This window comes from Oncorhynchus gorbuscha, linkage group LG08 (assembly GCF_021184085.1).
Source record: "Oncorhynchus gorbuscha isolate QuinsamMale2020 ecotype Even-year linkage group LG08, OgorEven_v1.0, whole genome shotgun sequence".
Classification (NCBI taxonomy): Eukaryota; Metazoa; Chordata; class Actinopteri; order Salmoniformes; family Salmonidae; genus Oncorhynchus; species Oncorhynchus gorbuscha.
In genome coordinates this window covers 30,516,158-30,532,526 of record NC_060180.1, presented here as the reverse complement: position 1 = coordinate 30,532,526, position 16,369 = coordinate 30,516,158, and the positions used below count along the sequence as shown (strand labels likewise).

The 16,369-nt window shown below is 43.7% G+C and overlaps 1 protein-coding gene across 3 annotated transcripts; it reads right to left on the bottom strand.

The window, feature by feature from the left end:
* Positions 1–219: 219 nt before the first annotated feature.
* mtg1 (mitochondrial ribosome-associated GTPase 1) lies at positions 220–16,283 on the bottom strand. 3 transcript variants are annotated; one of them, XR_006839953.1, is made up of 12 exons: positions 16,038–16,281; positions 14,101–14,165; positions 12,881–12,985; positions 11,646–11,732; positions 9,147–9,203; positions 5,120–5,210; positions 4,939–5,000; positions 4,748–4,844; positions 3,403–3,484; positions 3,040–3,152; positions 2,642–2,820; positions 220–792 (listed from the first exon to the last, which is right to left on the bottom strand). XR_006839953.1 is itself a non-coding variant. In XM_046359110.1 (11 exons), the coding sequence occupies exons 1-11, from the start codon at positions 16,138–16,140 to the stop codon at positions 2,723–2,725; spliced, it is 960 nt and encodes a 319-aa protein (XP_046215066.1). In that variant the 5' UTR covers positions 16,141–16,281; the 3' UTR covers positions 220–2,722. The 3 variants fall into 3 exon arrangements, 2 of the variants coding, with proteins under 2 accessions (XP_046215066.1, XP_046215067.1); XM_046359110.1 differs by having other exon boundaries at positions 220–2,820; XM_046359111.1 differs by lacking the exons at positions 220–792; positions 2,642–2,820; positions 3,040–3,152; positions 3,403–3,484 and adding an exon at positions 3,491–4,400 and having other exon boundaries at positions 16,038–16,283.
* Between the last annotated feature and the right edge of the window lie 86 nt (positions 16,284–16,369).

Sequence of the window (16,369 nt, the reverse complement as noted above, 5' to 3'; positions counted from 1 at the left end):
ACCGGTTGTATTCGGCGCACGTGACAAATAAACTTCGATTTGATCCAATCAGAACCAACATTTACTCTGTCATCATCTTCGACACGATATTCCTCAGATATGTTTACATCTTAGACAATATATTGTAGATGAGTAAATTATTTATACTATTTATGGATTAATAAGGCTAAATAACCAGCATACATGTAGAGGTGTAACGAAGACGCTGTGTGTCGAGAAGCAGGTGCAGGTGAAACGTTTAATAAAACAAACATGGAATGAGACAACATAACAGTAGGGTCTATGCATAAACAGAGGATAAATACTGACTGGGGGAGGAACCTAAGGGAGTACCAGATATAGGGGAGGTAATGGAGTCCAGGTGTGCCTCATGATGATGTGCAGGTTTGCGTAATGATGGATCCTAGGACCGGTGGTTAGTATACCGGCTACATCGAACGACGGAGGGGAGGAGCGGGAGTAGACATGACAGTACTGCCCCTCTGATGCGTGGCTCCAGCCGCAGGACGACGCCAACCAGACGGAAGACCCGAGGACGAGGAGCGGGACGGTCCAGGCTGTGAAGGTGGAAATCACGGATGATGTTGGGATCCAGAATGTCCTCCACCGGGAACCCAACACCGCTCCTCTGGGCAATACACCTCCCAGTCCACCAGGTACTGGAGCCGACCCACACGACGTCAGTAGTCCAGTCGGGATTTGATGGCATAGGCCGGACTCCCGTTGATGTCCAGGGGGGGTGGAGGGGTGTCGTTGGGGACAGCATCAGCTAGGGGATCAGGAACCACCGGCCTGAGAAGGGAGACATGAAAAGAAGGTGAGATATGGTAGTCACTGGGAAGCTGTAATCTATACGTCACCTCGTTGACCCTCCGGAGGACCTTGAACGGCCCCGGGAGCTCGGTTTCTTGCAGAGTGGGATGTTCCTGTTGGGCTCCACACCAACCTACGGGGACCACCCTTAATGAAAGAGATGAGAGTACCAACGCTCCCAAAGTAGGTTATCCTGACAGATGGCCATTGCAATGAGTGCGTGCAAGGAGAGGTTGTCGTCTCGACAGGCCAGTTCCATCTGGACCTCTTCGCACAGTCCTCTTCTGAATAGTGTAAGAAGCGCCGACTCGTTTCAGCCGCTGGATGCTGCTACTGTCTGGAAGGTGAGCGTGTACCCTGCAGCAGTCTGGACCCCCTGCCGTAATTGGAGTAAACGCTCACCAACCTCTCTGCCATCTGGTGGATGATCGAATATACATTTAAACAGAGCCATGAACCCTTCATATGAATCTAGCTCCTCCTCCTGTCTTCCAGATGGCCGTGGCCCATTCCAGATAAAGGGGAGGTAATAAGTGAGGTAATGGAGTCCAGGTGTGCCTCATGATGACGTGCAGGTGCGCGGAATGATTGATGCCAGGTGTGCGTACTGATAGACCCCGGGACCGGTGGTTAGTATACCGGCAACGTGGAACGCCAGAGGGGAGGAGCTGGAGTAGATGTGACAAGAGGGGCCTTGTGGCTCGTTCTACAGGTCTGCTATCCTGCCCTGGGGAGGCAAAGCTATTTTAGAGTCGGGGACAGAAGTCAGGATGGCCAGACATTGGTGGGAACTAAAAGGTATTGTTAAAAAGGAGCATTGACAAGTCAGCATCACATGATTTGTGAGACAAATCTCTCACTTAGTCTCAGTAGCTGTCCAGTGTTCCAGATTTGAATGAAATTTGACCTAATAATGAATTACAATACGAGTGAAAGAGGTATTAAAGTATGTTAAAAAGCAGCTTTTCTGTGTCCCCCTGCTTGTCCTGTTCACAAACAACAGAATGGTGCGGGCATATACTGTTTATTATAAATATAAATTACAAGTAAACATCTGATTCCAGCTCAGCCAATGAGCCAACGTCTTGCCAAAGTATGTGAGGTCACATAATATCAGGAAATAGCAAGCATTTTTGAAACCGTATGTTTCAGATACAAGTTTGAAGTGGGGTTTTTGGTGAGTCAACATTATTTAGAGTGTACAGAATGAGCTGTTAAAAATGGGATCTTCATTGAAGTTACTTTCACTAACAACGAATCTCTCTCATACACCTAAGAAGCTATATTTATATATCAAATGGATCGCTAGCATACATTGTGAACTGTATACACTTAAATATGTGGTTTTTATAGGTAAACATTTATGCCCCTGCAGGCTAATTAACACGACTAAGTTCTTAGACACGGACTTTCCATGACTGTGTCAGCAATAGTTGTACTGTTCCTATGAATGAGTGACGACTGACAGCTACATAATTATTTCTAAAACGTTCATGACAAAAGCAATGAGTAAACTGAATTGAAATGTAATCGACCCCATCCATGAATCGAATGCCACACCCAATCCCAAATCAACCCCCTATCCCTAACCCACTACTCCCTTCCCAAAGCACTTTCCCCTCGCCGGTTACTGTACAATCCCATTTAAAAAACTGTTGTGCAATCAAGACACTGTACATAAAATACATTTTATTATGATTGTGTGCATTTACACTAACAAGTACATTATGTACAAACAACAGTGTCGGCATTCTTACTGATCAGCTGCTCTGTGTTGGGTGAGACTGGAGAGCAGAGATGATAAACCAGTCTACTGTAGAGAGGATACCTGCACTCTTGAGTTTCCTACAAGGTCTCTGGTGAGAGCGTGATCAGTCTGTGTTGTAGTCAGTCTGTGGTGTGGTAGTGGTCAGTCCAGCATGACCCGTCCCAGCTCTCCCTTCCTGAACGCTCTGATGAAATCATAGGCTGCTGCTGTGTAGTTAGGCACTGTGAGGGTGATGTTACCTAGGGAACACAGAGATTAGGTACATACACCATTAGCTTACAAAAGCCTTTAATAAGGCAAGTATAAAGATTTGTCTCGATGCCAAAACTTGACCCTGTAATAGTTGTAAGAACTGTACTATTACTCTGCGATTACTATGTAAATTGTTAAATGTGAATACAATTTACTATGTAAATACACAGTTTGACTATATATTTAGTATGATGTTTTACTCTTACCCACTCCAGTGATGGCTTTAACCCGTTGAGTCTTTCCCAGTTTGACAGCGATACGTTTCAACACCTGCTGGATGTCATCACTAGGCTCACTGAGATCATACCTCTCCACGTAACTACACACACACACACACACACACACACACACACACACACACACACACACACACACACACACACACACACACACACACACACACACACACACACACACACACACACACACACACTTCATGTAACTAGACACAGAGAAACACTCAACTCCCAAGGTTACTAAACACAGCGACAGTCAAATCACTTTTGAGTATCTCAATGGATTCAATGTCGCTGCAAAATACAATATTGAAATCAATGCTTTGCCTGTACCTGTACTTCTCCAGTCTATTGAGAGAGAACAGTAGGTAGTCTGCCATGATGTCTTCTCCTACTAGATGGTCCAGGATGGTTCCTGACAGTAACAGCAGAGGAGGGAGTCATCATTACAACGGCCATACTGCATGTCCTGCTGATAATCACATGGCTTGATGTGGAGTCACTGTGTCAAAGGGCTGCCATATAATTCACACATGCTTTGATTGTTATATGATTGAGAACATTGGAAAATTCACATTTATCCATACAGTGTGAGAGGCCCATCAGAGCTTTGCTGTTGTTATATTAGATTCCACTGGCGTCCCGAGTGGCACAGTGGTCTAGGGCATTGCATCGCAGTGCTAGCTGTGCCAGCTAGAGATTCTGGGTTTGAGTCCAGGCTCTGTCGCAGCCGGCCGCGACCCGGAGACCCATGGCGCGGCGCACAATTGGCCCAGCATCGTCCGGGTTAGGGGAGGGTTTAGCCGGCAGGGATGTCCTTGTCCCATCGCGCACTAGCGACTCCTGTGGCGGGCCGGGCGCATTGCACACTGACACCATCGCCAGGTGTTTCCTCCAACACATTGGTGCGGCTGGCTTCCTGGTTAAGTGGGCATTGTGTCAAGAAGCAGTGTGGCTTGGTTGGGTTGTGTTTCGGAGGACGCATGGCCCTCAACCTTCGCCTCTCCTGAGTCCGTACAGGAGTTGCAGCGATGAGACAATTGGATACCACGAAATTGGGGACAAAATAAATAAATAATATATTAGCTTCCACTAGGTGGCACTGTAGCACTATGGAATACAGAGACCAGGTGGGTCCAGAACCATATATGTAATAGAACACCTTCCTAATATTGAGTTGCACCCCCTTTTGCCCTCAGAACAGCCTCAATTTGTCGGGACATGGACTCTACAAGGTGTTCCACAGGGATGCTGGCCCAAGTTGACTCCATTGCCTCCCACAGTTGTGTCAAGTTGGCTAGATGTCCTTTGGGTGGTGGACCAGCAGCATTCTTGATACACACAGGAAAATGTTGGGCATGAAAACCCAGCAGCATTGCAGTTCTTGACACACTCAAATATTGGTGCGCCTGGCAACTACTACCATACTCCGTTCAAAGGCACTTAAATCTTTTGTCTTGCCCATTCACCTTCTGAATGTCACACATACACAATGTCTCAAATATCTCAAGCATTAAAAGTAATTATTTTACCCGCCTCTTCCCTTTCATCTACACTGATTGAAGTGTATTTAACAACTGACCTCAATAAGGGATCATGCTTTCACCTGGATTCACCCGGTCAGTCTATGTCATGGAAAGAGGCTACACATCATTTGCCAGACCTAGTCTGTACTCACCACATAGGGCTAGCTTCATGCCTGTCTCCAGACTCTGTATCTTCGGAGGAAGGACACCAGGCGTATCTAGAAGATGGATGATGGGTCTCTCACACACCTCACAAGAGGAACACACAAACATTGAGTAAGTACTGCATATACACAAAAACAGACAAATGACAGGAGAGCAGACAGGTGAAACCATCACTCACCTGTATTCTAGTCAACACTGCTTTGGTAATGCCTGGTTCCCCTCCTACTTTTGACCCCCGACCTAAAGGTAGAAAAAGATGGATCATCATTACTTCAACAAGGGTTCAATGAAATGCACATGACAAAACTATGCAAGGATTTATCCTAATCCCTATATCTCATTGTAACGTTAAGTTGTACCTTTCTTGAGGTTGGTTCTCCTCAGAGCATTGATGAGTGATGACTTTCCAACGTTGGGCACCCCAATCACCATCAGACAGAAGTTGGTGTTCTGAACATTGAATAAACACATGCATAACATGGCCACATAATATGACTGTAACCACATTCAGACTAGAGGTCGACCGATTAATCGGAATGGCCGATTCATTAGGGGCGATTTCAAGTTTTCATAACAATCGGAAATCTGTATTTTTGGATACCGATTTTGCTTATTTTTTTTTGACACCTTTATTTAATCTTTATTTAACTCGGCAAGTCAGTTAAGAACACATTTTTATTTTCAATGACGGCCTAGGAACGGTGGGTTTACTGCCTACGACAGATTTTCACCTTGTCAGCTCGGGGGATCCAATCTTGCAACCTTACAGTTAACTAGTCCAACGCAATAACGACCTGCCTCTTGTTGCACCCCACAAGGATTCTGCCTGTTACGTGAATAGTAAGCAAAGGTAAAATGCTAGCTAGCATTAAACTTATCTTTATAAAAAAACAATCAATCATAATCACTAGCCAACTACACATGGTTGATGATATTACTAGATATTATCTAGCGTGTCATGCGTTGCGTATAATCTGACTGAGCATACGTGCATACAAGTATCTAAGTATGCATACAAGTATCTAAGTATCTGACTGAGCAGTGATAGGCAGAAGCAGGCGCGTAAACATTCATTCAAACAGCACTTTCGTGCGTTTTGCCAGCAGCTCTTCGTTGTGTGTCAAGCATTGCGCTGTTTATGACTTCAAGCATATCAACTCCCGAGATGAGGCTGGTAGCGTTTCAAATGTCACTCGCTCACTCTGAGTCTTCTAGTAGTTGTTCCCTTGCTCTGCATGGGTAAAGCTGCTTCGAGGGTGGCTGTTGTCGTTGTGTTCCTGGTTCGAGCCCAGGGAGGAGCGAGGAGAGGGACGGAAGCTATACTGTTACACTGGCAATACTAAAGTGCCTATAAGAACATCAAATAGTCAAAGGTTAATGAAATACAAATGGTATAGAGATAAATAGTCCTATAATTCCTATAATAACTACAACCTAAAATGTCTTACCTGGGAATATTGAAGACTCATGTTAAAAGGAACCACCAGCTTTCATATATTCTCATGTTCTGAGCAAGGAACTGAAACGTTAGCTTTCTTACATGGCAAATATTGCACTTTTACTTTCTTCTCCAACACTTTGTTTTTGCATTATTTAAACAAAATGGAACGTTTCATTATTTATTTGAGGCTAAATTGATTTTATTTATGTATTATATTAAAGTTAAAATAAGTGTTCATTCAGGATTGTTGTAATTGTCATTATTACAAATAAAATGATATCGTCCGATTAATCGGTATCGGCTTTTTTGGTCTCCAATAATCGGCATCGGTGTTGAAAAATCATAATCGGCCACCTCTAATTCAGACCACTCAAAAGACCGTTGTTTACCACCTCTATTCACCATACAATCCTCATGACAGCAACTAAAACACCAAAATAAAATGAATCACAACCAGATCAAAAGGACAACTTAATTATGTGGAACACAACCAACTTCATGGTTTGTTGTTAACATTATGATTATACCATCCTCAGCCATGACACACAGGGTGCTGTAACAGCCTAACTTCCAATCACTGATTGAAGTGAATTTGTAAATCATGGTAATAAATTGAATTTATTGAAAAACAATCTCAAAGTGCTACAGGGAAATGCAGAAAAAGATAGAAAAACAAGACAGACAATATAAGGACACAATTAGACAGGGCAACTGACAAAGAACACAGCTGACGCTACAAGGACAAAGACACCAAGGAGCACAGCTATAACTAAGAGAAGGCTTTTCTAAAGAGGGTGGTTTTTAGGCCAGTTTTAAAGGAGCCCAGAGTCTGTAGTGTCGTGAGTGCATTCCAGAGGCGGGAGGGCGGTCGAGCCAGTGTTAATTTCGTCAAGAAACATGGGTGACAAAAATATTCGTCAAACACCTATTTTTCAGTGGCAAATTAACGAGACTATAACTGACTAAATAGACCCAGAGAAAACTAACACTAAACAAAAAATAGTTTTCCATTTCACTTAACTAAAACGAGACTGAATTATCTATGTGACGAAACTCTGACAACTAAGTGGACTGGACAAGAGTTGGAGAGATTGAAAGCTTTTCAGTTATGAGGACAAGTAAATTACCAGCACAGATGCAAAGCATTTTCTTCTTTGCTTATGGCCTTATAGAGTTGGTTGAGAGCGGTCTTAGTGCCAGCTTCGTTTTGTGGTGGTAAATAGACGGCTGCGAATAATACAGATGATAACTCTCTTTGTAGATAGCGTGGTCTGCAGCTTAATATAAGGTACTCTACCTCAGGTGAGAAATACCTCAAGACTTCTTTAATATTAGACATCGAGCACCAGCTGTTATTGACAAAGACACACACCCCCACCCATCATCTTACCAGAGGTAGCGTCTCTGTTCTGTCAGTGCATGGAAAATCCCGCTAGCTCTATATTGTCTGTATCTTCGTTCAGCCACGTCTCAGTGAAACACAAGATGTTACAGTTTTTAATGTCCCGTTGGTAGGATAATCTTAATAGTAGGTCATCAATTTTATTTTCCAATGATTGACGTTAGCGAGTAGAATGTAAGGCATTGGGAGTTCTCGCTCGCTTCCGGATTCTCAGAAGGATCCCGATCTGCGTCCCCTTTTCCGGCATCTTTTCTTCGCACAAAAGGTGTGGATCTGGGCCTGTCCAGTGAATGCTGGATATCCGACAAAATAATAAACCAAAAAATTTACAAAATAGCACAATTGGTTGGGAGAATGTAAAATGTCAGCCATGTTCTTCGGTGCCATCTTTACATGATTCCATGTGTTATTGCATAGTTTTGATGTCTTCGCTATTATTCTACATTGTAGAAAATAGTAAAAATAAAGAAAAAGCCTTGAATGAGTAGGTGGTCTAAAACTTAAGACCGGTAGTGTAGCTATTCAGCAGCCTGACGGTCTAGATGTAGAAGCTATTGGCCAGTCTTCGTTTTAGCCATAACGCTCCTGTACTGCCCATGTCTGAGTGATGGAAGCTGGGAGAACAGGCAGTGGTATTGTAGGTGTCCTGGACGGCAGGCAGTATGCACCCAATGGGTGCGTTCAGCTGACCCTCTGTAGTGCCTTGCGGTCAGTGACAGTGGAGTTGCCGTACCAAGCTGTGATGCAGCCCAATCGTATGCTCTCCATGGTGCTCCTTTAGAACACTGAGGGAACTTTGGGATAGGCCACACTTTTTCAACCTCCTGAGGTTAAAGAGTCCCTGTTGTGCCTTCTTCACCACAGTGTCCGTGAAGAGTGCAGAGTGCATTGCAGTTGTCCAGCCTTGAGGTGACAAAGGCATGGAAGAGCCTCTCTGCATCAGGGTGGGACGGAGTTTGGCAATGTTCTTGGTGATAAGAGTGATGCTTGATGTGATTGTCGAAGGTTAGAGAGGAGTCAAGCTTAATGCCCAGATTGTAAACATTGGATGAGAGGGGGATGTTCTTGCCTGTGAGGTGGGTTATCGGTGAGTGATTTTGCTGCTGTTGAAGGAAGTTTTGCTTCATCCAAGCCCTTATATCCTCAAGACAGGTGTTAATATGAGCAGAGGGACTTGGTGAAGTTTTAAGATACAGCTGTGTCATCAGCATAGCAGTGGAATGAGATTTAATTACAGCTGATGACACGACCGAGAGTAAACAGAATGTGTCCCAAGAACGGATCCTCGTGGGACAACAACTGAAAAACGAGCTCAGGGCTGGTCCCGTAAGCATTCCAGGAGGATGGAAAGGAGACTGGACACACTAACATAGCTTCAAATTGACAACCAAATGAACTGGAATTTAGGGTAGTAAACCTCTCATTTGTTATCGTCTAAGACTGAACGTAGCCCTATACTACACATTTGTTTTTTTCTAAACACAAAATCTAAACCAATCAGCCAATCAATCATTCTTCAATCAGTTGTAGGCCGTGACCTCACCTCCTCTCGGTGGAAGCGTGGCTGGCTCTCGATTAATTCTGTGACCATGGGAACCAGCTGCAACAACAGAAAGGAAGATTAACAGAGTAGGAGAGAGCTGTCACAATGTTACTAACTCTGTCTTCTGTGGAATTGTTATAACCAAACTGCAAAGTCACCCTTTCTTTAAAGGAAAGATTCAACCATTTTGAATGTTATATTATTTTGTGCATCTCTGAGTGATCTATCGATTCCCGGGGTCATTTCTTGTGTATCTGAGCTACTGCCGTTAAAGCAGACAGAAACTCATCTGATATGACGTAGCATTGCACCTCAGCCACGCTCAAGGTTCTAAACGACATCATAACCACCATCGATAAGAGGCATTACTGTGCAGCCGTAATCATCGACATGGCCAAGGCTTTCGACTCTGTTAATCATCACATTCTTATTGGCAGCCTCGCCTGGTTTACCAACTACTTCTCTGATAGAGTTCAGTGTGCCAAATCGGAGGGCCTGTTGTCCGGACCTCTGGCAGTCTCTATGGGGGTGCCACAGGGTTCAATTCTCGGGCCGACTCTCTTTTCTGTATACATCAATGATGTTGCTCTACCTGCTGGTGTTTCTCTGATCCACCTCTACGCAGACGACACCATTCTGTATACTTCTGGCCCCTCCTTGGACACTATGTTAACTAACCTCCAGACGAGCTTCAATGCCATACAAATCTCCTTCCGTGGCCTCCAACTGCTCTTAAACGCAAGTAAAACTAAATGCATGCTTTTCAATCGATCGCTGCCCGCACCTGCTCGCCCGTCCAGCATCACTACTCTGGACGGCTCTGACATAGAATACATGGACAACTACAAATACCTGGGTGTCTGGTTAGACTGTAAACTCTCCTTCCAGACTCACATTAAGCATCTCCAATCCAAAATTAAATCTAGAATCGGCTTCCTATATCGCAACAAAGCATCCTTCACTCATGCTGCCAAACATACCCTCATAAAACTGACCATCCTACCGATCCTCGACTTCGGTGATGTCATCTATAAAATAGCCTCCAACACTCTACTCAACAAACTGGATGCAGTCTATCACAGTGCCATCCGTTTCTTCACCAAAGCCCCATATACTACCCACCACTGTGACCTGTACGCTCTCATTGGTTGGCCCTCGCTTCATACTCTTTGCCAAACCCATTGGCTACAGGTTATCTACAAGTCTCTGCTAGGTAAAGCTATGCCTTATCTCAGCTCACTGGTCACCATAGCAGCACCCACTTGTAGCATGCGCTCCAGCAGGTATATCTCACAGGTCACCCCCAAATCCAATTCCTCCTTTGGTCATCTTTCCTTCCAGTTCTCTGCTGCCCATGACTGGAACAAATTGCAAAAATCTTTGAAGCTGGAGACTCACATCTCCCTCATTAGCTTTAAGCAGCAGCTGTCAGAGCAGTTTACAGATCACTGCACCTGTACTTAGCCTATCTGTAAACAGCCCATCTACCTACCTCATCCTCATACTGGTATTTATTTTGCTCCTTTGTACCCCAGTATCTCTACCTGCACATTCATCTTCTGCCGATCTACCATTCCAGTGTTTAATTGCTATATTGTAATTACTTCGCCACCATGGCCTATTTATTTTCTTAACTTACCTCATTTTTACTCACTGTATATACACTTTTTGTTTTCTTTTGTTCTACTGTATTATTGACTGTATGTTTTGTTTATTCCATGTGTAACTCTGTGTTGTTGTATGTGTCGAATTGCTACGCTTCATCTTGGCCAGGTCGCAGTTGCAAATGAGAACTTGTTCTCAAATAGCCTACCTGGTTAAATAAAGGTAAAATAAATTGCGGTAAAACTGCTCTCACTACACTGGAAGTTAATAGGAATACAACTTTTAGATCGCAAAAATGTCTATTATACACGTCAGATTTAAATTCTGGCCGATGTCACAACGCGAGAGTTTGTCTTCTCTGCTATGAGCTATTTGATCATATTTTTGCGATATTCCTACCTATAGAAATTTGTAATTTGATAGAGGGTCCACCACATTTCTTCTATTAGTGTGCCTCCGCAGTCCAGGGTGAATTTGCATGGCAGTTGCGAATGTCGTACTCCACTCTGCGAGGCACATCAAACTGAAAACGACTCCTAAATTGATAGCTGTAAAATCGCCTAAACAAACAAACTAAGTCACTGATATCTTTGGTATTAAATGTGTGTAGTTAAATTAGCTAGCTAGCTGCCTTGCCAGCCAGCCCATAGAGAGCATTGTGAGTTTTGTAGTCGACTTGAGCTGCAAAAGATTTCTACAATTTTCACGTTGCTACCAATCTTATTATAACAAAATAAAACATTTGTTCACCAAAGAAATATTGTTCTCACACATTAGTGTTATATTTACCACCATTTATATTTATAAGAATTTTTGGTTTTGGGTGGGTATTTCCTTTAAGGATCTCCCTCTCCTTTGTTGATGTTGTTCTCCATCTCTCTCGGTCTCTCTTACCTTTTTGACGTTGTCATCTCTCTGTCTGAGGCAGTCTGTGAACAGGACCTTCTTCACTCCATGTCTTTCAAGCTGTTTCAAAATCATCTGGAGAGCAAAACATTCAGACCAGGACACACAAGTCTGCATCAGGACTACATACAGCGCTGCACTGGACGCTCGGTCTCAATTCATTATACAGAGGCCATTCCAATTCATCTACTGCACGACTGGCCATATACAGTGGGGCAAAAAAGTATTTAGTCAGCCACCAATTGTGAAAGTTCTCCCACTTAAAAAGATGAGAGAGGCCTGTGATTTTCATCATAGGTACACTTCAACTATGACAGACAAAATGAGATTTTTTTCTCTCCAGAAAATCACATTATAGGATTTTTAATTAATTGTTTTGCAAATTATGGTGGAAAATAAGTATTTGGTCAATAACAAAAGTTTATCTCAATACTTTGTTATATACCCTTGTTTGGTAATGACAGAGGTCAAACATTTTCTGTAAGTCTTCACAAGGTTCACAAAATGTTATATTTTGGTTTCATCTGACCATATGACATTCTCCCAATCTTCTTCTGGATCATCCAAAAGCTCTCTAGCAAACTTCAGACTGGCCTGGACATGTACTGGCTTAAGCAGGGGGACACGTCTGGCACTGCAGGATTTGAGTCCCTGGCAGCGTAGTGTGTTACTGATGGTAGACTTTGTTACTTTGGTCCCAGGTCATTCACTAGGTCCCCCCCATGTGGTTCTGGGATTTTTGCTCACCATTCTGTAGCTCAGTTGGTAGAGCATGGCGCTTGTAACGCCAGGGTAGTGGGTTCGATCCCCGGGACCACCCATACGTAGAATGTATGCACACATGACTGTAAGTCGCTTTGGATAAAAGCGTCTGCTAAATGGCATATATTATTATTATTATTATATATTATTCTTGTGATCATTTTGACCCCACAGGTGAGATCTTGCGTGGAGCCCCAGATCGAGGGAGATTATCAGTGGTCTTGTATGTCTTCCATGTCCTAATAATTGCTCCCACAGTTGATTTCTTCAAACCAAGCTGATTACCTATTGCAGATTCAGCTGACTAAATACTTTTTTTGCCCCACTGTACACTCACACAGGTTTGTCTGGATAAAAACACAAAACAACCTGTCTGGATGTCAGACATTGTCATGCATCAACAGAAACAGACAAGCTTCCAGGTTACAGAAACAAAACAATGATCTGCTACAGTAGCCTACATGCTTGGCAGACAGGTCAGCCAGGTCCATCTTGTTCAGCACCAGGAGATGAGGTCTGACGTCCAGACTATCCTGGAAAAGAGGGTTTCTACCCGAGAACGGGATGTTCTACTGTTAAAGAAACTTGTTTGTCATTCGTTTGGGAGCTAATGCAATTCTTCAGGTCTCAAGACAAGGCGACTCATCCTGCAACCGTGGTTGGTGATGTGAGTCCATCAGAGGGTATTGAGCAAGGTAGAGAAAGTGATGTATGCCACAACTGCCCCTTAGAACAAACTTCTCTGGTTTTAAACTGCTTATGTGGCATCAATATGAGCCATAAACATTTGTTATAGTGCCAAAATTGACTACAAGGTGTAAATAGGATCATTTGGTCATAAAGTCAGCCTTAGGTGAGTTCGTCATGTCTTACTGGGAGGATGGGTATGGATTACTTACATGGCCACTTTTGCCAATGATGTCCAATTGCCCAGAGACAACACGTTAAGGTCTGTCCCCAGCTGCTACATGGACATGTGTTGTCAAGTCTGCATATGGGTGGAAAGCACAAGCATTTAGCTCGGCAAATAGGAGTGAAAATGGGTTTACATAAATTTAGTTCAAACTTCCAATGCATTTCAACAATATTGCCAGATGGCCAGGAATGGATTACAACCGACATGGTCACTTCTGCTGCCTGTCAACTACTGGTGTTGGTCATGTTATCTAAGTAGATAGCTAGTACTAGCTAGCTAGTAGCTACTTCTGGTTATACAACCTAATTTGATAATGCTAGCGAGCCAGGCTATCTATGATTCCACAGATGAAAGGGGAATGATTCTGTAGCTAGCTAAATACATCAAGCTAACGTGTTATGTGATGTAGCAATTCAGAGGAAGATGTGTGGGATGTTCACATTGAATACCCCACAAGCTGCTTTCAGCTTGGCTAAAGACAAGGTCAGCTCAGACTTAAGCCTACATTTTCTGAATTTGCTGACCATTATGAGAAGGGAGAAGTCCTCTCCTTCAAAACTTTGTTCTCTTCATAGCAAAGCTAGCTTAGCTTATCTCGCTGTACTCACTACTGGCCTTGTTTGTTGTGATTGAATGGCAAAGACACACCCACATCAAACCCCACACTCAAAACTCTTTTGCCTTCAGTCAAGGCCGCTAGCATTTCTTAATGAGCATTGATGAAAAACACTAAATCAGGAAGAGCAATCGCCGTTTAAAGGATATTCTGGCATCGTGGATTTCTAGGATGCAGTCAACATTCTTCACACTGGCCTTCATCTGTTTCAGACCTGAAGAGAGACCAGAGGAGAGGAGGATGGGTTACTGTAACCTTCACTTACTATGAAAAGAGAGTTACACAGGTATCAAGGTTAACGAAGGTTACGTGAGTAACCACAGTTATGTGAGCTATTGGAGCACTACAATATGGTATCCTTTCGCTCAGCAAGATACATTCCGCCCCCCCAACCCACGAGCGAGGCATCGATGCACACTATCTCCCTGCGGTGGACTGTTCTGTATCACTCCAACAGGAAGGAGTGAGAGTGCCATTTCAACATATTCCACACACATGCATTTGTCACCAATAGCTGATGATGTCTGCGTCGTCTCTTGTGTAGATGGTGAGAGAAACCGCCTGGAGTGGCCTGAGGTGAAGGCCCAGCGGAATCAGAGAAGCCGACGTGAGTAGGCCAAGTAACTTCCAGGCACTTTAATATGGACATGGCTCGTCTAAGCCAGAAACGGTCTAGGTAGGCCTGTATCTTCTCCAATCTCACCTGAGGGACACGTGTTGTCATAAGAATTGAGTCTATCAACATCCCCAGGAAGACCACCATCTGTGAGGGAGTCAGGTTTCTCTTCTCCCTGTTTATGTTGAGGTCCAGGTCTTGAATGTGCTTCAAGATTATCCTTGTCGGCTGTAGCTTGCTCTCTTGATCGAGCACACACCAGCCAGTCATCCAGGTAGTTCAGCACTAGAATGCCCTGGAACATGATAGGAACTAGTTCTGCGTCCATGCACTTTGTGAATGTACGCGGCACCAATGAGAGGCAGAACGGGAGGACTTTCGTAAGCCACTCCTTCGAAGGCAAACCGGTGGTACTTCTAGTGATCTCAATGAACAGGAACATGGAAGTATTCAAGGCAACCACCATGTCATCCATCTCTGGATAGTGCTCTAGCCCCAAGGACTCTGCATCCATTAGAAGATTCCACGGCATGGTCTGGTTGTCACATTGGAAGCGCCCTCCCATTAAGGAAATTAGAGGGGGGGGGGGGGGGTCGGCAAGGCCATTTTCTTGCCTGCCGAAATACTCCCCCCCTTCTAATGTCCTTCATTTTGTGGCTAGAGTCAAATACTTTATGTGGCACACACTACTGGTCAACATGAGCTACCAAAATGATTCTGAAGTGTGCCAGGCCTTGCAGTCCCAAGATAGAAGGGCGGGGAGAAAATAAAATGGCCTTGCTGAAATCACCTCCCCTTCTAATTTCCTTAATTTTGGCACTAGAGTCAAATACTTTCTGTGGCACGCAGAGTCAAATACTTTCTATAGAACAAACTTCTCGTAACCGAAAACCGAAATGAACAATTAATGTATGTGTTATATTAAACAGAGGAGGGAGTAAAAATGTAGGCAAGCGATAAGCATTTCAGAACAACTTCTAATCGAATAAGAAATGGGAGAAATGACGAATTTTGGCAAAGGGATTTATTTAGACTAATACACTTGAAACAAATAGCCAAACCGAAAACTGCAGACATTACTGGTGCCTCCCCCGCGATCAAAGGACACAAGCTTTCTGCTACTACGATCAGTGAAACGTAGGCTAAACTGTCAACGGAGTGAAGAGCAGAAATCTCAACTAGCAAGCAAGAATCGAGTGCGTGCGCGTTCACGCGAAGGGGGTGGGGGGGCTGCCCAGGCTACTAGGTTTATGTTAGAAACCTGGGCTAGCTAACTATGTTAGTTAGTTTACTTTTTGCTTTCTTGGATTCTGTATAAATTTTGTAACCTCTAATAAGTCATGTCACATAGTAAGTTAATTACAAGCGTTTAGCTAGATATAGCCAACAACTGACATAAAGATGCCTCGCTAGCTAACACGTTGACCAGAACGCTCACGCGCGTAACGTTAGCTAAGAGTGCTCACCAACCTTTTGCCATATGTCTGGGGAACCAGTGGGCAACCTCTCTGTCGCCGAAGTCAAAGACCGTCCTGAGGTTTGCTGCATTGCGGAGTATCTGATGAAGCCGCATATTCTGATGAAGCCGAAATATTAGTTTCTTTCACGTGTCTGAAGCAATCATGTGTATATGTAAATCGTTGGTCTGAAGTCCTCTGTCATCAACAGCATTTTACTGAAGCCATGTTCACATTAGTGTTACACTGTTTACATCCTGACTTTCCCTATTGTCACGGCGATTGAGTTCCGCTATTACAATTATTCTTTAGGCACTAAATGTCAGAATTATACTGTATAATAAT

Coding starts and splice junctions, on each gene's coding strand:
- mtg1 (XM_046359110.1), bottom strand. CDS start 16,140: ATGCGGCTTCATCAGATACTCCGCAATGCAGCAAACCTCAGGACGGTC. Junction 3,153..3,402: donor AATAGACTGGAGAAGTACAG/GTACAGGCAAAG, acceptor GTGTGTGTGTAG/TTACGTGGAGAGGTATGATC. Junction 2,821..3,039: donor TAAAGCCATCACTGGAGTGG/GTAAGAGTAAAA, acceptor TGTGTTCCCTAG/GTAACATCACCCTCACAGTG.